The following is a 19,859-nucleotide window of genomic DNA, read 5'->3' as shown; positions in this document are numbered from 1 at the left end:
TAACAAGCCTTGTTGCCCTTTTTTATAGGCACATCCATATATCCATTGAACTGAAGGACAATATTTCCATCCCTACTGAGCATTATGTTTGCAGCTATAATCCTCAAATTACGGCTTCAGCAGTGGCACAACCAGGGATGATGCGGGGGGCACACTGGGCACGTGCTTAGGATGTGTCACAAGTGGTGTTTGCGACACACCAGACTCATAACAGACCTATGACGTCTGAAAATGACCAATATTCTATTCATTAGCAGGAGTATTCTAACATTCGTGACAAACAAGGATGAACTGTTGGTTATTTGTTTTTTTGCTTCAATCTAAAAATTGAAGTTAGTTTAGCAGTTGACTGTTGCAGTCATTTGGATGTTTTGCATGCATTTCACTAGGAAGACTAAGAGCTAAGACTTTCTTTTATTGCCATGGCCTTGACTGTCTTGATGCTGTTTTGCACCATGCCCTTGTGTTGACTTTTGCATACAATATTCTTCAGGCACCCGCTTTATATAACGCAAGAAGGCAGCTGCAAGGACACGAGGATGTGAAAGAGCCAGTGCAGAGCGACTTCACATAGTGCAGAGGAGCCGATGCCAAAAAATCAAAATAAATTGGCATGCAATTTGGACAAGAAAACTAGTATGTGGGTATATTGGGTGTACCATTTGACCAAATGTCAACAAAATCAAGATACAGTATGTTACACCAAGATGAAAATTCTCACGTGCTCCAGGCAGTCATCTTAACATGGTACATTTATGTAATGTCTCTGATTGGAAAGTCAAATCAAGTATGCTCTCTGGAGACAAACACATAGCAGCAATTGTCGTTGAAAAGCTAGAAATGTGTTTTAAAAAAGCTGATTAGTTCTGAGAAGTGACTGCTTTTTGTCTTGCCTCTCAACAGATATATCCAAGTGATAAAAAAAATAGTGGTACAATGAAATTGCATATTTGCTTAGTGACATGATACATACTTGCAATGAGCACGGTGCTTGTGTTTACTATAAAAAGCAACAGCCCATGCTTGGTTAGGTTAGACCCACTAAAACATGCAGGCATGGGTGATTGGCGCTTTTTTTATTTCTGTGTCATGAGGTTTATTGACGTGCGTATAGGTGCAGTGGCACGCAGTATGGCTAGTACGAAAAGGGGGGGGCAGATATATGTAGCTCACTGTACACGACACAGGGCAAAGGAAATCCGTGTTCAGCAACTATGTTAAATGCCATGTACGTAAATTTTACAACGCTACGCATTCGAAGCGCGCACAGGTGCATATTGAAGAAAAATTTTCCAGGGTACATAATTTAGTGCGTAATTTACACTAATTTTGCTCTAACCACGAGACGTAATAATTTGAATATACTGCACGAAGAAACCTAGAGCGAATTAAATTGTGTGTCAGCTTCGTGTGTATACGTATAGTCTTTCCTATGCATTAGGTTTTTCGCGTAATGCATTACCAGTTGACAGCCTATCTTATCATGTGTACTCTGTTTACATTACACTTGTTCATTAGTTTACTCATTTGTTTTGCAACTTATGAAATGCCAGTGTATATATATTTTCAACATTTGACATAACCCTGTATGTTGTGTAGGGACAACCCAGGACGTGCATTTCTCACCAGTCAACTGCCAGAAGTGACTCAAACACAGGCCACCAGTAAGTGGACATCAGTTGCAATTTCACATTATGCAGTTGGCTGCTGCCTTGTACTGAGGCTTTTTTTTAATGAGATGGTGGTGTCGTTCTAATGTACATTTTGACCACAAAGGTGCGATCATGTCTCACAGAGGCATATATGGTTGCTATGCTCTGCGAGGGACGTGTTCTCATGTTCGTGAAGCATTTGTGTTTGGCAGTATTGTCGCCCAATGAGTCAGATATGAACACTGTAACTCGACATTGCTGGCAAGTAGTTGCGAGAAACTCAATATATTAAGACGATGTAAAGTTATTTCATTAATTCGAAGGAAAGTTTTGCAGCAGGAAAAAAGGTTGCTATTCCAGGTAAACATGTCTTTTTCTCACAAGTTATTTAACCAAACTGTGGATGCGTGAAATTCGTGACTTATGAATAGATTTTAATTCATCCTCTAGTAATGCTTCTAAAAGAGACTAGAAATAGCATGTGACTACCTCTCCAATCAGCAGATCATACACTTACAGTCAGAAGTGGTAGTTCCATGCAGTCTCGCACTCTATATAACCTGTCCTTTCAGCAGCATTGGAACTGGTGGCTGCGTTTTCAGAAGGAGGAGTGCACTTGGCGCTGTATATGTATGTGTGAATTCGGTTTTCTTTGTATGTGTCGGATCACTGACAGAAACAGTGCAAAAATCAGTTGTACCATGAGGCTGACGTCGCCTTCTGCTTCTAGAAATGCGGCACTTCATATTTTATAGTACTGCATGACATTTAAATCAAAGCTAGCACATAAAATGATCAAGAAAACTAACCACTGTTATAGCTGTTTTCCTCAAAGAAAGCTTGTCCTTTATGGGCTGTGTTAATCTGAGCTCTCCACCGATGTTTCAGTAGTATTATCCCTTAGTGAGTGAGAGATTGGGGGCAATTAATCGTGTTAGTGTTTAAATGGTGTCCCAATTATGTGTATTTGTTCCAACAAAGTTGTCTAGATTACTTTATTGTGTTGTGTAAAGCTTATGAAACCATCAGCAACTACTGAGTTGCTAACGTGCATATGCATTTGTCACTATACAGGTGGCACTCGGCTGTACCACTGCAGTACTGCGGAAATTGCTAGCACCAGCTGCTTTGCAACAGCTGTTTCACAGCATGTCGGTATGTGCTAATTTATAGTTATGTTGGGACGGGCTAGTATTATGGACCACTGCTACTCTGTATTGTGACAGATCCATATGATAAGTGATGTAATGGGCACAGCGAAAACCTGTGAATGTTTTACTATGGTACATAAAAAGGCTCTCCTTTTCGTCACTGGAGCAGGGGAGAAGAGCATGCAGGCACTGCTGAATGTACATATATTTCAAAACATGAGAGAGACATATATATATATATATATATATATATATATATATATATATATATATATATATATATATATTTAAACTAAAGGCAGGGACATTCCATCTTTCATCCTGAATTGACTTGCACGGCGCAAAAATACAACACATACCACAGAGAAGCCCGCATGTTAACAGGTTTGATACACACAATAATTCAACAGATTTGATACTTCAGGTGTGCCATTTTATGCAAGAGGGAAGGGAAAGAGGAGAAAACCAGAAAAAAGAGTGGAGTGGAAAAGAAAGGAATCGTGCCAAAAAGCATGAGAAACATCGTGCAGCCAGGATCGCCAGCAGGACATCTAAAAAGCACTCTGATAAAATTACATACAGGGCAACCTTACGTATTGTTTGTTTTAATCAACTCAGATCACATGCAGCCATTACTTCAATCAAGTTGTTTCCTTATGTCATATGAGGGAATGATGTGGGCTCAAAAAACTGTTTAGAGCTGAAGGATTATGTTCCATGCTAGCCTCATTACTTGCTTTTTATCATATTGTTATCAGCTGCTTATGTTAGGAAAAAAAGTAAGAGTACGAGCTTTTTCCTGATTCGCCATTCCACACAACATGTCTTTGTGACCATATGTACATGCAGATGATCCATAGATGAAAAATATTCAGTAGAGTAGAATCTCATTACAAGATACACTTGGTTGTAAGAGACATCTGAAAATTGTTTGGTTGGTTTTCCGATGTGTGCCACGTTAACAACACTGTACACAAGAGACACCTTTGTTACTAATTACTTTTTAAATATTCACTACTTCGAAGGGACACAACCCAGACACCCAGGTGGTCAAAATTTCCGGAGTCCTCCACTACGGCGTGCTACATAATCAGAAAGTGGTTTTGGCAAGTAAAACCCCATAATTTATTTATTTATTTTACAACCCAGACACATTCACTTCATGCACCTTGTGTGCTCCGAAGGGCGTAAAGATCACGCAATCCTCACACGAGTCAATTGCGCATGTCTCTTTAAGCATGAACTAGAAAAGGAGGGCAACGAGGACAGTGCAGCGGAGAAAGTGTCGGCAGTTGAAGCTGACGAGCGTCTAAGAGCACCTCAAAGGTCCTGCGAGCAGCAAGGCTTGCAAAGTGTAGTGTTTAACTTTCTGAAGTTAGGAAGGAAGCTAACACAATCTACACTCACTAAAGAGCTGTGAATGTCTTCTTTAAAGGGCCCCTAAACCACCGAGGTTGAAATTTAGTTACGGTGTTGCAGTTGTACATGTTAAAGCAACGAACACGTAGCCACGACAATTCTTCGAAACGGTGCAGTAATAGTGGAGCTACGTGTGTTTGATTATCGAAAGGTAGTCCCCGCTGATTTTACTCTTTCATCTCGTACACGCCATCTGGACAGTGTTGTCTTTTCCTTGCCTAGTACACCTCCAAATTTTACGGGACAGGCCATCACCAACGAGCTCTGCTGCTGCCACGCAGGCCTGTCGTCCTGCGAGGGGTGGCGCTAATGACCTCGCCAATACAATGGAACTGTATGGTGACTCTAGTTGAAGAGCCTCATAGGGAGACCTTGTTGGTGTTTCTGTTCTTTGCCCCCATTGGCTGCCCACAATGGCATCGCGAGCAACGCGACAAGGAATAAGGAGTGTGTATTTGCTTGCAGGCCTTGCCGGCAGTCGTACACTTTCGTTCGACCAAGCGACAGTACCGGAAACTGGTGACATCATCAGAGACAGCCTGGTGATGTCAGGACAACTGGGGGGTGCAGGATAGGTCCAGAGAAACGCACGGGGTCGTTTTCTTCATATTGTGGTGATCCCACAGTGCGTAGCACTGTGGCGTTTGGCATCGTCACTTGTGACGGCATTCTGATTTTGATGCGTGTGTTTACTTGAAATGTTCAAAAAATGTCGAGAAGTGGTTTAGGGGCCCTTTAAGCATCCCTGAGCAATTATTCCTTCAGATATATCTAAACATACTTTAGTCCTGATGCATAATAAAGTGATCTAGTCTGGCTCCTCAGTGTTTAAAAATTTTTGGTTTCGAGAGACATGTTTCCCGTGCCTCTTGAGTATCTCTTCTAATGAGGCTTAGCTGTAATGTACACAAACAATTGTGTAACTCCTCCTGCAAGTAGTATTCATTAAGCCTGGTGACTGATGTGCAAAGCTTGTGGTTAACTTTTGATGTCCGTACTTTTTAGAGCTATGTTTATTAATTCAGGCTGTTCTTATTGGTTCTTTGATGCAGGAGACAATGCCTACGAAATTATTGGCCCTGATGACGAAAGCCCTCAAAGGGCAATCGACATCTCTGTTGCAGAAGTGAGCCCGATACCACCTGAAGTTACCATGACAGGTGACACGGCAGCAATAGATACAGAGACGGCCATGTCTACTGCAGCTGCAACAGTGTACGAGGCAAACAGCAGTGTGTCAGCATCAGCAGCAGTGTCAGAAGGAACCGCACCAGGCCTGGTAGAGCAACATGTGTGCTATCACTGTGACTTTTTTTGTAGTGCATACAACTCATTTGCTCAACATACAAAAGCCTTTCACCACGACTGTGAGCCAGTGTTCTTGTGCAGCAAGTGCAAGACTAAAGTGTGATAACACAGTACAAGCATCACTTTAAGATATGCAAACATATTACAGTTGTTGCCTCCCCAGCCAGCCCACATAGCGACAACAATGTGGAACACATGGTGGGACACACCTCTTCCCCATTAGAAGATAGTAGAGACCGTCAGTGCTGTTGCTAGATTAACTGGTCTTTGTAGGCAACTAGAAGGACAACACAGGTGTCATAAGATTGTTGTTGATGTTGTTGTTGAAGAGGTAAAAAAGAAGTTTGATGCAGCTGAAGAGCCAACTGATAGTGAGCAAATCAAAAACAACCACCTGAGAAAGCAACACTATCGAAATTTGGGTATCTATGTGCCGCCAACTCTGGTAAGGATGGCATAGGACAGAAGTGTGATGAAAATCACACAGACACTGGTGTTCCATCACTGGTCACAGTGAGCAGTGACTTGTAGGGCAAGAGAGTCAACTGAAACGAACATTATGGCATAGTGTCGTGCTCCCATGTCACCACTTTCCATGTTATTTTGCATGATACAGCTCAACCTCCAGAAACGAGACTGCAACTTTTCTGTAAAAAGCTTTCACAAAAAATTATTCATAACACTATTAACACAGCAGTATCTTCTTTTTTTGTGGGTTCGAGGTTCCTGGGCGTCCATTAATGCAAAAATTGCGGAAAAAAAGAACATGTGTCGTACTTACACCTTTTTAACAAGTACAAGGGGGACAGAACTTTTCTAGTCATGCATCTTCATCATACTATCAAGTTTTTAAATGCCTTTTAAAATTATTATTACCAGTTATATCTGAGTGCATTGTATGCATTTAGCAGGTGTGAAATCAGGTCAGTTGGATCAGATGCATTATCTGCAAGAGAGCCCTATATTGAAGAAATTTGAATTAAAATAGGTACGTTAGAGACGCAGTCTTTCAGCACTTTATTGCCTGTGGTTTAAGCATTGCTCAATACTTTTGTGGATGGCAGTTTTAACTGGCACAGCACTGCGCTTTGTCACGGTCACGTGTCTTCAAAGCGGTGTTTACCATTTGTGTTGATCTGTTTGTGTATTCATAGAGCAAGTTTTTAATTTATTTTTTCCGCATTCTTGTGCTTGCACTAAGCTTGTATAAGGCAGTTACAAAATGTGCGTCACTATAACGAACTGTTCTGTTGAGCTTACACTTGCAAATAATAGTGTTCAGATGGCCGCACTTCTATGTCGGTGCACCGATAGCTTTGTGTATGTTCTCATGTTTGTATAAAGCTTATATAAGCTATTTACAACATGTATGTCACTAAGCATTCTGATATTCTTTAAAGAACTGCTTGGTTGGTTTTACACTTGGGAATTAGTATTGAGGCGGTGGTATTTCCATGTAGGCTCACTGCTAGCTTTCTGTGTGCTCACGTGTTTGTATTAAGCTTTTACAAGGAAGTTACAGCATGTACGTCACTAAGCGCTGTGATATACTTAAAGAACTGCTTTGTTGGTTTTACACCTGTGAGTAATAGTACTCGGGTGGCACTAGTCATGTCTAAGTACACAGGGACCATTTGTATACATTATGCTCATGTAAAGCAGTTACAAAGTGTATGTCACTAATCATTGTGATATTTGTTTAAGAATTGCTGTGATGGTTTTACACATGTGAATAATAGTGGTCATGTAATAACAGTGCCAAGACATGGGCTGTATACGTACCAAAGGAAATGTATGTCATTATATTGTTGTGATTATTGCTGCTTGGATTTTATTAAACTCTAATAAAATTGTTTCTTGTATGTGTTGAGGTATGGCAATTTGTCATGCAACCAAACTGAGGACCTCAACTTGTGCATACAAATAAACAGCTAATTGAAGAGTATACTGCTCATATTCTGCGAAACCAGTTTAACAAATCTTCTACTACAATGCTGGAAAAATGACAGAGCTGACAGGGAAGTGCAGAAAGAGTTCTGCACTGGCTGAAGGACTGCCCCACACTGGAGTTGGTAATGTTGCGTTTGTTAAAGTAGAACAGGAAGTGCACTTCTACTAAAAATGTGACAGTCAATGCAGAAACATAAGGCAGACGAGCAGATATGGCAAATTTTTTTCAGGGCCCTCCATGCCCACTACTGCATTTCTAGTCTTCCTGTGCTCTTCGTATAAGCCCCTGTTCAGCCAAGGTTTTTACTCCATGACAGTTGTTCTTCTGGGTTTGTAGCAATATTGAAGAAAAAAATCAATGGCTTTCAAGAACTTTCGAGGCCCCGACACAGTAACTTCAAGGACCTCGTGCGACTTTTTTAGTAGTTTGGACAGGCGATAACTTGTTCAACAACATCGTTAACTTTAATGCAAACAAAAGAAAACAAAACAAATCGCATTTCACTGATTTCAAACATTTGAAAGACTGCTAATTTCCCTTTAACTGCCCATCACTAAATGCACACAAGGAAGCATTTCAAGAAAGCGCTCAAAGTTTTTCTGCAATAGCACAATTAACTACTTGGACCTGCAACATTTGCAGTTTTTGAATACTGTTTGGTTTGACAGTGTATGTGATGTCATCTGTTGCCTAAGCTTTTCACCATCAGCTTTACACCATCAAATAAGCAGTAGTCATTTGTAATTTCCTTTTATTGTGTCTGTAGCTCTCGATTTACTCATCACGGCTTTTCTTTGAATGCCTCAACTGTTGAGCTTCCTGCTTCTGCTCCTCCAAGTAAATTTGTCGCCCGTTCCATGTGCCTAAAACTGGTATCTGCAGCTCCTTTGTAATTTCAACTTTAAGGATGTCGCTTTCCTTCTATTATCTCCACAGACAATTCTCTGTGACATGCGAAGAGTGTCACAGAAGGGAAAAAAAAACGCTTGGTGATGTCTGCTAAGTCTAGCCAAGCGTACAAATTTAAGGACTTTCCAGTACTTCTAAAAATTCCAAGGTTCTCAATGCCTTGAAAATGGCATTTTAGAAATAAAGGGTTTTCAAGGATCGCTACAAACCCTGGATTCTAGCACCTAAATAATTTTAGAAGCTTATTTTGGCATAGAGTTCGGAAATTCATGCTTTTTAGCTAACGCTGCACTATCTCTGTGCATTAAAGCCACGAGAGCGCAACTATTTTAGAGTAAAGAAAAATACTGAACGCTTTTAATACCACTCTTTTTCTATGGAGCTTCGTATTGCCTAGTTAAGTTTACGAATGTGCCTGGTTTTGGTGGGCGTTTCTTCGACATTTTCTGTGAGAAGTAGATGACTAACCCCCGTATTCAGAAATGTATCTTAGTACAAAGTTCATGCTTGACTCTATATAAACGACGCCTGGTGCGAACGTCCCCCACACGCTCACTGCCTTTCTTTTGGTGCGTTCACGACTTGCGTCATTTAGATCAAGTCAAGCATGGGCTTCAAGTTATGATGCATTTCTGAATATGGGGGTAAGCGTGCGCAATTCCGGGCAACGCATTGTGCCATTGACATTGAGAGGAAACGGGGAAAACAAAGTTAACGCCCTATGCGCCTAAACTTTCGCGTACCTGTGGTGTGCGTGTATCGTGCAAGAAGAAACAGCGCAAACACCAGGACGAAAAAAAAAGCATCAACCACACCAGCGCTTCGTGGTGTGGTCCATGTTTTTGCGTAGTCCTTGTGTTGCGCTGTTTCTTCTAAAATGCTCCACCAACTAGCCGGCAAGTCCATCCTGTGCATATGTATTGAACACACGTATGAGTGTAGATGGTCTTCGGAGCTTTTAGAACGAGCACTGCCACAGGATACGAGCAGTGCACGCGTAACAAGTGGACACATTAGTCATTTAAACATGCGCATGTGACGCGGCTGTCGGCATAAGCAGTCTTCAAATGCTGGGATGCATGCTCTTCAAAACGCTAACGATGCGCTGCTAATGCAGGACAACAGCTCACAGCGGACTGAACCAAACTCTAAACTAATGCACTTGAAAAGAACGCCTACACGGCAGCGTGAGGAACGTCGAAATGCCTGGTACTGGCGTCGCAGTTGACCACATACGAATGGAACTGGCGGAAAAAATAAACAGAAGTGCTCACCAGTATACGCGCGAATTAAATTCACCTACGGGGATGGTTGGCATGATACTTTGTATCCGCGTATTTTCGGAGAACATATAATGCATGGAATTGGAAAAGCACTCGATCGTGAGCTGAACGGCACATTTGTTATTTTCCTAGGGTGACGACAAGCCGTGAATAGTTCTCACGTTGTCGTCGACGTTGTATTCCTTCGTTAGTCGTAGCAAGGAATGGAAATGATGGAAACGCAAACTTATTCCAGTACACAACAGCACAGCACACTGCAGAGAAGCTCCACCCACCGCAGCCGATTCCTCAAATACATTTGTTATATACACAACCTCTAAAAGAACGCGGCTGGGCGTGGTGGCTCTGTGGTGTAATAGTTAGGATGTGTGCTTTGAATTGTATAGATGCGAGTGTACGCGGGTTCGAATCCACGTGATGTATAGAGCAATGTGGTTCTTCAGAAGTATGTGATTCCCTTGACTATTGTGTTCTAATTAGATTGTGTGACTCCTGATTGTGAAATAATTGCGGATTGAATGTTAATTAGCTTTTTTTTCTCCGCAGTGGCGTTCGGGACGCATACGCATAGGTCGATTCCGAGCAGTCATGCCTCATGGTAGACAGCAAATAGCCAGGAAAAATGACTTTAAAATCCTGCTCACGCCTATTCTGAAGGCCGCTTGGAATTGGGCCACTGACTCTGAGGAGCCGCCTAGGGTACGGTATTCAGCGGCCCTAATTTGATCTGATTTCCTGCCTGCATGCGTGGCCAGGACTTCGATAAGAGGGTATTGGGAAGAGTACTAGCACTCTGTTTGGGGGAGTAGAAGTACTCGGTCTGGTGAAGTGCCATTACCCCTGCGGTGAGAGTATTAGCACTCTGCGGAAGAGTACTAGCACTCCCTGTGGGAAGAGTACTATCACTCTGCGGAAGAGTACTAGCAATCCCTTGCTGTGGAGTAACAAAACTCTGTCAACAGGAGTTGACCTACTCTCTCTCAGAGAGGGTCGATCTACTCTCGAAAAGAGAGTGAAATATGGGACAAGCCGCTACTCCCTCAAAGAGAGTGCCCGGAACTCTCTTTGTTTTTAGAGCGTAGTGGCTTTGGCACTGAGCTTCTAAGACCGAGGGTGCGGGATGAAATGTCGGCTGCAGCTGCCGCATTTCGACGTGGGCGAAGTGGGGAATGGCCCGTCTACCATGCATTGAGTGCACCTTAAAGAGCACTGGTCGATCAATCAAAATTATTTCGCAATTTCTCACTTCCGCGTTCCTGATAATCATATCGGGTTTTTTTCGTCACACCGAATAATTGAATTTAACTTATTCGCAATTCAAATACTTTTGGATACTTTTTTAATGCTTTAGATCGACAACTCTACTCATTAAAGCGGGCAATCGAAGAGAATTTCAGTAACTTTAATCCCATCTACAATAGAGATAGCGTACTAGAGCACGCTATGTTTCTTCTACAGCCAAATGTTTCTTGCTAAACACAATCACTCACAATCAAATGTTGTAATGTTTGGTACTATCAATGAATTAGGCAGCTTTGTCTTACATTATTAAAATTCTTTATTTTTACCTGCGAAGACCACAATCTGATTGTACGGCACGCCGTAGTACAGGAGAGTGGAATATTTCTGACTACCTCGGGCTCTTCTGGCTGCATCGAAATCTAAGGTTAACCCCCTCGAATTGGGGCCGTGCTGCAGTGGTCGAACCCGCGACCTTGACCTCGGGATCGCAAAGCCATAGCCACCATTCTACCGCTGCTGGGGCTGGGTGGTGTTGCAAGGCTTAGAATAAGTGTGGTGTCCCTGCGTGATGACCACCAATTTGGTCAGTGATGTGATCTCTAAAATTTTTGTAGCTGTATTTTTCGCAAGTGCTTGGCCACGCTGATAAGTCTGAAAATAATGTTTTACAGCGAGCAGCAGTTTTGAGGCAGGATTTTGATGCATTTTCTTGGAGTATAAAGAAATTTCCCGGTGGCGTAAGGAGTTAAAGAAGCGTTTATTGATTTGTAAGCTGAGCGCTCTGACCGATTTGCTTTTTTATTGGGATGAATCATTTATGATTCTGAATGGCAAAAATGCTGCCCAGTTGCGTAGAATGATATGCATTATAAATAAAAGGGCGTCGGCACAGTGAGCATGGCGCTATACTTTATTACAAAACAAACCTTGCACGGTGCTCAATATCAGTGTATCATCCAATGCCAAAAAAATAATGAAATTAAAACCAACTGATTCCACACTCCCTGGGAATTAATTTTACTCAAAGCACCCAATGATCTAGAATTGCCTGCCATTAAAGATGGACTTGATTCGTATGAACACGAATCCATGGCGAAACCTAGCGTTCCAACCGGCAAATGCGTGGCTTTCTTCCTCGAACAAACCCGTTGCTTGGCGTACTAGAAATCGAATTGCTTTCTTTCAGCGATCTTTTATATACTGAGCACAAAACCAAAATAAACACATCCTCCCTCAATAAAACTTCCGCCTGTTGTTCACAACATCTAAGACGCGTCCGCGAACAAGTACAAGCCGCCGGAGACGCTGCAAATCGCCTCAGAATTGTTCTCCACGAAGTGCGTGGCGGATCGAGCATGAGCTTGTCGGCTGCCCTAATTCGTATGAATACCAGCTGCTGGCATCGGTGCTAAACATATGAAATGATCTATTTTTGCGTATTGTTAAAGAGCAACCCTTGCTCCTTCTGCAGTTGAGTGTGCTAAGCTACAATGCACCTTCGTACAACTGCGTCTTTGTTTTACAATGTTAAAAGATGAAACGGCATAGGCATCTGTGCCTGCTGATAGTCCTTTACGGTGTGGGCGTCTGTGTGCCCATGGACAGCTGGAAATTGTGCCTATGACTCGAATGGCACTTTAGTGCGGTGCCAAATGAAAAATACGAAATAAACGAATGGTTGATCCATCTTTCTCAGTAATTAGAACACAAAACGAAAACGTGTATTTTAAGAAGCAGTGGCAGCTTCGCAGCGCATTCACAAATACAAGTGCATTAATGTGCACAGACTCTTTTCATTAAAACAGTTTCAATCGATGGAAGAAGAAATGGAAGCGACAGCACGCACGTGAGGTCTGTGCTGCTTCACAGCTTAAACAGCACTCCGGAGGATACGAGCCCTCACAGGTAGATCACTCATGACGGTGAGTGCGCATATCGCGAAACTGCGTCGTTAGAGCTCCGCTGGCCTTACACGCGTGCCCATGCACAAGTTAAATGGTGAGCCGACTCGTAAAACCGGCGTGAGCCACCGCGGCGCCACACGGTTGTGAGGTATCAACATGGAAAAGGGGCCAGGAATGCACTACCATCTTTAATATCCTTACAGGTGTCGGGCATTTTAAACTGAAGTTTTCTTTTCCTCTTACTCCAACTTCCCCCTGCTGCTGTCTGCCGCTACTGGCTGCCTGGCGGCTGTGTTGCTGAATACGTGGGTCATATGAAAAGTAATGTCATCGTCATGCCTTCGTCGTCGTGCCATTGTTATCCCGGCTGGCAACCGTCTTGGACAATTGGCTGGTACCAACCACTCGTCCAATAGTGCGCCACTACGCCAGAACTCGCGCGCAGCCGGCATTTTCAGCCGTGGCGGATCGAGAGCGGGGGCGGGGGGGATCGCCCCTTGCCGCGAAATCCACTAACACCTCCCTAACATCTCCCTAACACCTCACCGACCCCCCCCCCCCCGCTTTCATCTCCCTGGACAGTTATTTTTCTGCATGTAGAATTTTTTAAGCTGCTACGGCGACCATCGCCGTCCGCGGCGAGCAAAGCACTCCTCACTTCTACATTTTGTCAGGCACGAAACTGGCTAACGCAAACGCCGCCTTTGTGGAAGTGAGCTAACCGCTTCGTCCCCACCTTAAATTTTGCCCCTTCAGAGAGTAGAAGTTCCCTTACGTAAGCAGAGCCATCAGCGTCGCAGCAAGGAGAGAGCCTTTCCTTCAACCTCCTTACGTGCTTCCTTACTCCGCACTGCAATGTCAGGAGTCCGTACCGGTACGACTGACATTTCAGTATCAATAGATCTGGAAACCGTTCAGTGTGATTGAAGCTTGCCCCTTTCGTCACACATAGTGTACTTTGTTCATGCTCCCAAAGAGGGCAGCACAAGTTACCTTCAGCGGCTGATGCTAACGCGTGTACTTGTTTATCTTTTGCAGGTGACCACTTTTCGCCGTCTAACAAACGCTCAGCGCGTGAAGTGCCCGCATGTATCGGATGTTTCTCGAATGTTATTGATGGTTCTGGTGTCACGAAGCTTGTGCAATCTGCATGTGCCACGCGAATTGTGTAGAACTTCGTCAAGGACACGCGGGCAGTAGCGATTACTCTGTACCCTTCGATGAGTCATGTGTAAAAGCTTACGCGCCTGACCGGCGCATCGAAATTTCGCCGATCGCCGACTGTGTTCGCCGCTATCGTCGTTCTTTGAGTGTAGCCCGTTATTGAGGGCACAGGTACGCCCAATAAAATGTTAGTTTCGATATTGACAGTTTTGCTGATTCCTTCAGCGTCACTACCACGTGAAAATATAAAACAAACAAGTTGGCGGCGACCAACGCGTAAGCTTTCCGAATTTTCGCCATTAATATTTCTTTTCCATAGAATACAGTGGGTAAAATTTAAGGCACTGTCTTTGTGAATTACTGAACAAAGTTCCAAAGCACTGAAAGCCAAAATTTGCATTTATCAGATGTGTTCAAAGAGCGTTACGTTTGTGGACAGGCTTCGGGAACGTAGCGCACTCGATACCTAGTTTGTGGACATAAGTTGTGGGTGTTTGGGCTGCTAAGCTTGATATCGCGGGATTGTATCCCGGCCGCGGCGGCCACATTTCGATGAGGACGAAAGGTACCCGTGTGCTTATACTAAGGTGCACGTTAAAGAGCCCCAGGTGATATAAATTTTGTGAGTTCGCCACTACGGCGTGCCTCATTATCAGATAGAGCATTTGGCACGTAAGACCCCATAATTCAACTTTAACACGAGAGTGTCTTTCTATAGCACTTGATGCCATACAATCGGAGAGATTACCGTAGTTAACGGAGGCCAAAGGCATATCCGGCCGCTTTCAGTTGTTTTTCTGCACGCACTGGTGCCCTTGAAAAAATTGACCACCTCCACATTTCTTTCGAGTTTTTGGAATCACTGTTGAAAGCAGTGACATAGATCGAGCAGATAGGTGGGACGGTTACCAAGGACCTAAGAATGTTAAGAACCATCCTGTAATCGTAAAGCTAGCTCTGTTAAAAGAAAAAGCTAAAATTCTTTGTCTCCTAAACGCTATAAAGTAAGACTGTTGCAATAAAGGAGGATAACTCTCCACGAGCCAGATTAGCATGCAGCAAATTTCACGCACTTGCTGTGCTAGCTAACTCGGCTTCCAAGATATTTTTGATAAAGTGATTATGAACAACAAACGTATGACTTATAAATCATGATAAGCCTACTGTTGTAGAGAATTATTGCCATCATGAAATCCACGTTGTAAATTATAGCTTCCTACTAGCACAAACGTACTTATTGCGCGGGTTACCACCCACCAGATAGTGATGATTAATTTACTGCCGATTTGAATTACGTTCTTTTAGCCATACGCTACCTATTTAAACCAGCAAATTTGGTACCCACCGGACATTTCGACTTCCCTCACGTTAAGTGGAATTATTTGATTGGGCAATTGCGTATTACAGCGAAGCTTGATATTGCTAGTTCCCAGCGGATTTATGTCCGTAGACCAAACACCGTGAGCCGATCTCGAAGACAGTGCAAATACCGGGTCGGCCCGCGGTGAACGTGAATCAGGCTTCACGCACTCCGCCGACTTGCAAAAATAAGTTTAATATCTTGGGTCCTAATGCAACCCGTATAAAATATTAAGCTGATAAGAACAGATACTACACATCGACCCACCTCGGCCATGTCTACGTTCGCACCGGCATCTCTTTGTCGGTGTTCCAAGCACCTTTCCTTTCCTTTCACTCTCTCGTAGTGGCGGTCCCGTTGTAATGTCACGCCCGTCAAGTTTTCTCCGGCTCCTCCGGGCGGCGGTTCCGTCGTCCACGCGAATGTATAATAAATATAACTAAATGTATACATAAATATAACCAAAGGAGAAAGTTTGTGAGGAACCAATTTGGTGTGCGCTGTGTTATGTGTGACCGATTGTGGTTTTCGAGTGACCTCCCACCCATTACTGCAGTACGGGACGTCGACCGACGCATGATCGCCTTGGCTGTGGTGGAGGAGTGTGTGCCCTCAGAGTGCGGTGAAGTGCGTTTGTTCTACATGCCGGTATTCCTTAGTAAAATGTGTCGTGCCGCGTTTTGCAACAATACATGGGTATGTATACCCTACGGAGCCTCATCATCTTCCGAGGCTCAGCATCGTGGAGGAGGGACTAGTGGCGCCTCGATTTCTATTTATGTTCATACGGCATTTGACACACGGTAGTGGACAGTTCGACATTAAGGGGCCCACATAGACAGCTTCGCTGGTAATCTACCTTCGCAGATTGTAACAGCACTCAACCTTTTGTAGAAACTTTCTTGCCTTTGGAGTTGAACTGAATCGGACAGTGAGTGTGTCGACTCGTGGTACTGCTACCCTCGACCACTTGCTATATTCGATCCGGAACTTACTCGATTCCTTTGAGGAATTGACGGCGTCAGTAACCATAACATACGACTGTTTAACCTGTCAATTGAGATACCCACCTGAAAAACATCACATAGTCATCCGTGAGTACAACGAGGCCAATTTTCACGAAATTAACGAAGAACTCCAAACTTTTCCGCAGCTTAGTCATACAGCCTCTTATAGGACAGACGATGAAAACTGGTTAATTTTCAAGCAACATCTTGTATCACTTACTTGGAATTGCGTAGAAGCATCTGCCGCTCGTTCGCATTCATGGTAACTTGTAACTCTGGAAGGATCTTTAACAATTCTGCTTTTTAGAACAATTAAGGCCAGGATATTTTTGATTTAGAGATGTCTTCACGCGATAGCCGTTCCAGAAGTACCAATATCTCTCCTGCTTTTGTTTCGTGCTAAAATTAATGTTCAGGAGATCGAAAACAAGCAAGATGTAGTTGTGATGGTCCTACAGCGACGAGTGTATGCAATATTAGGGTGACGTATTCGTCCTGCTTTATGATGATATTCTCTATCATGACAATGATAACTGCGATCTCAAACTGGTACAGCGCAAGATAGAAATGAAGAAACAAGCCGACCCAGCCAGATGAAGGACCACAGCGCTGACTTCCAACTGGTTTATTGCCAAGCTGGACGAAATATATAGTTACAAGAAAGCATGAAGACATGTCGTCACAACACTTCCCAGAAGTCACACCGATATAAGGCTGCACCATCATGAGTCACAGAACGCAGCGATTTTATGTCAGGTGGAAGTATCTCGACTCGGATACAGTACGCGAAAGACAGCGCACGACACACCGCGAGGGCTATTAGGTTAGCAATTAAAGATGCACTTGAAGAAAAAGGAAGGAAGGAGCCTGATCTACACGAAGGGAAGTTCGCTAGAGTTGAGGATTGGGTGAGTTGTTGAGGATTGGGCTCGCTCGGCTTGTTTCTTCCTTTCTATATTGCGCTGTACCAGTTTTATAAGGCAATACCAGCTCGCCCACTTGTCAACCCTAGATAACTACGATGGTCCCGATCTACTGCTTGCATTGCCTACGACCTTCCATACCACCGTTCTCCATTAACTCTACGATCAGCCAAAAACTATACACTTCAGAGCATCCCCCATTTGCACCAAGTTGAGACGAGGATAACGTTTGGCGAAAATTAGGAGGAGAGGGATGGAGGGGTGTCACAGTTTGGGCCTGAAGGCTAAGCAATGATTGCAATAGCATATTATTAAACAGTAGTAGTTGTATCAGCCGTATACACTTGTAAACATTAGCTTTCTAGCTAAATTGACAGGCATGGTGACGCGCACGCAAAGGAAAACATGAAACCATGTAAGTCGATGAGCGAGGATACTATTGTCATAATGTGCACTCCATCAAATGAACAGTTTGAAAGAAAGCCATCTGGTCCGAAAGAGACATTGCAACTATTTGAAAATTTGAAGCCGACTACAATATTGGAAATAAAAAGACGTCTCGGCTTTGGGTCGCGTTTTCAGCTGATCTAATCGCCCACGTGCGAGCACAGAAGCTGAGGCAGGCTCTGGTGATAGTAAAAGACAAACTTCCTATTACAAAAGTTTCCAAGAGTTATCTACAGCATCCCTGTCAAAAAATCCGATTGTATGTACAGGAACGAAACGGAAAATTTTAAGCAAAGAATAAAATAGCAACGATACGATAGCAGGCAACACAACGTAGCATGAAACACACTGGTTGAATACGCTGAAAGGACTAATCATGGAATCAGTTGGGACGATGCAAGAATCATTGCCAAAAAAAGGATTTGGCTTCGCCAGTGCATCTTCAAGTTTTGATCTCCCAGAGAACTGCGTGCACGCTCAATCGCAACGATGGCAACTTTCTTCGGGTGTATGCACAGTATTTGCTCCACGTCTTGAAACGCACATAACTAGTTTTCTTCTCGTGCATGGTCATTGTGGAGAAGGCTCCTGTGCGAGACTCGAAACGTCTTTTTATTTGTAATTCTTATCGTGGATATTCAATGTTCATCTGTTTACAATGTGCAGTTTATGTGGCGGGGCTTTGGCGAAGGCATAAGAAAGCGCCAACAATATTTACCACGACATTACACCTTGCCCGCAGAAAGCAAGTGAATAATTTTTGGCTCGGGCATTCAGAAAAGCACTGTAACGCGTCTAGTATGATGTATTTACCGTGTTTGAAAAGTCCAGCATCATCTCTTTAAGCACAGAATTTTAATACTAATGACATACATAGTTCGCGGTAGTTACCGTGACATTCTAGTCGTTATGAAATCATTAGTATACTTACATTATTCCTGAAAGTCGTGTTCAGAAGAGTGACACGCTGGTTCACGTACCTCTATATGGCAGAAAGAGCAGAATTGCGAACGATTAAAAAATTAAATTCAAGTACCTGCTTTTAAAGAATGCAGAATTATGTAGCCCAAGCATCTGTGCTCGCATATAGGCTGTCATGTACTGCAGCAAGAGAGTACGCACATGTGTAGTTTTGCAGCTACACTTTCCGCGTGGCCGACACATGCCAACTGCACATTTGCCTTGGCGCTGCTTTGAATTGCGAAAAAAAAAGCACCTGTTCTGTGTCATGGTGAACTCTTTGCCTGCCATGGGGAAAATAGGTGTCTTTTGTAGGTTACGCCACATTTCTTTTTTTTAATAAACTCCTGCGCTCAATATTTTATGTAATACATAAATAAAAAGCAGAATAAGTGTACTTTTCACCCATAAAGGTTTTATTACCGAGATGTATGTCACAAAATATATATAAATTGCCAGAATCAAGATTGTGGGATAAAATTCAAGAAAGTTTGTAAAGGCACTCCTGTATATACTAAATAATGTACGTAAAAAATTATGAGATATACAAAATGTATTACCGTCTAATAGGCAGTATCTCCGACAAAGTGAAATTACAGAAATGCAGAAATGTATATTTTAGATCGACGCATCACGAATCCGAAAAGAGCTGCCCGCAACTAGCCCAGCTAGGTTTCTTTCATTTTGTACTTCATGCTAGAAGAGATTAGGCAGCCCACAGACAAAGAAAAGCCCAATATCATAGAGGAAAGTACAGAGAATTGAAGGGAGATAGGGAGGGACGGTAACCATGGTCATGCTTCTTGCCGGTGAACTGCCCGAGGACGGGAAAAGAAAGGAAACAAACACGAACCCCTTTGGCTGCCCCACATATCGGGATGGAAAACAATTATGGTAATTTAGTAGTAAATGCAAGGGAAATGCCGGAAACATTACGTCACACCTCTGTGAGGTCCCGGATCCATGATTGATACCACGTTCACCACATTGCAAAGTGTGTTCTGGAGCTCACTCGGCCCATGCCTTGCCTCAATGAGGAGCGAAGTGTAACCTACAGAGGTCCGGAGCAAGCCACCTTGCGCGCGCACACACACACACACACACACACACACACACACACACACACACACACACACACACACACACACACACACACACACACGCACACGCACACGCACG

General features: G+C 43.3%; 1 protein-coding gene and 1 pseudogene across 1 annotated transcript in view; both read right to left on the bottom strand.

Annotated features, from left to right (window-relative positions):
- The window catches only part of LOC142566669 (arylsulfatase B-like), a 178,075-nt gene extending 159,289 nt beyond the window's left edge, over window positions 1-18,786 (bottom strand). Inside the window, exon 1 of the mRNA XM_075677501.1 lies at window positions 18,652-18,786. Within this exon, the coding sequence (XP_075533616.1) occupies window positions 18,652-18,653 (2 nt within the window). The 5' untranslated portion in view covers window positions 18,654-18,786. The remainder of the gene's footprint in view (window positions 1-18,651) is intronic.
- On the bottom strand, window positions 15,439-15,619 carry LOC142566911 (U2 spliceosomal RNA; annotated as a pseudogene).
- Window positions 18,787-19,859: the final 1,073 nt, after the last annotated feature.

This window comes from Dermacentor variabilis, unplaced genomic scaffold (genome assembly GCF_050947875.1).
Source record: "Dermacentor variabilis isolate Ectoservices unplaced genomic scaffold, ASM5094787v1 scaffold_13, whole genome shotgun sequence".
Classification (NCBI taxonomy): Eukaryota; Metazoa; Arthropoda; class Arachnida; order Ixodida; family Ixodidae; genus Dermacentor; species Dermacentor variabilis.
Note: the sequence above shows the minus strand (reverse complement) of the source record. Positions and strands in the feature narration are given on the sequence as shown.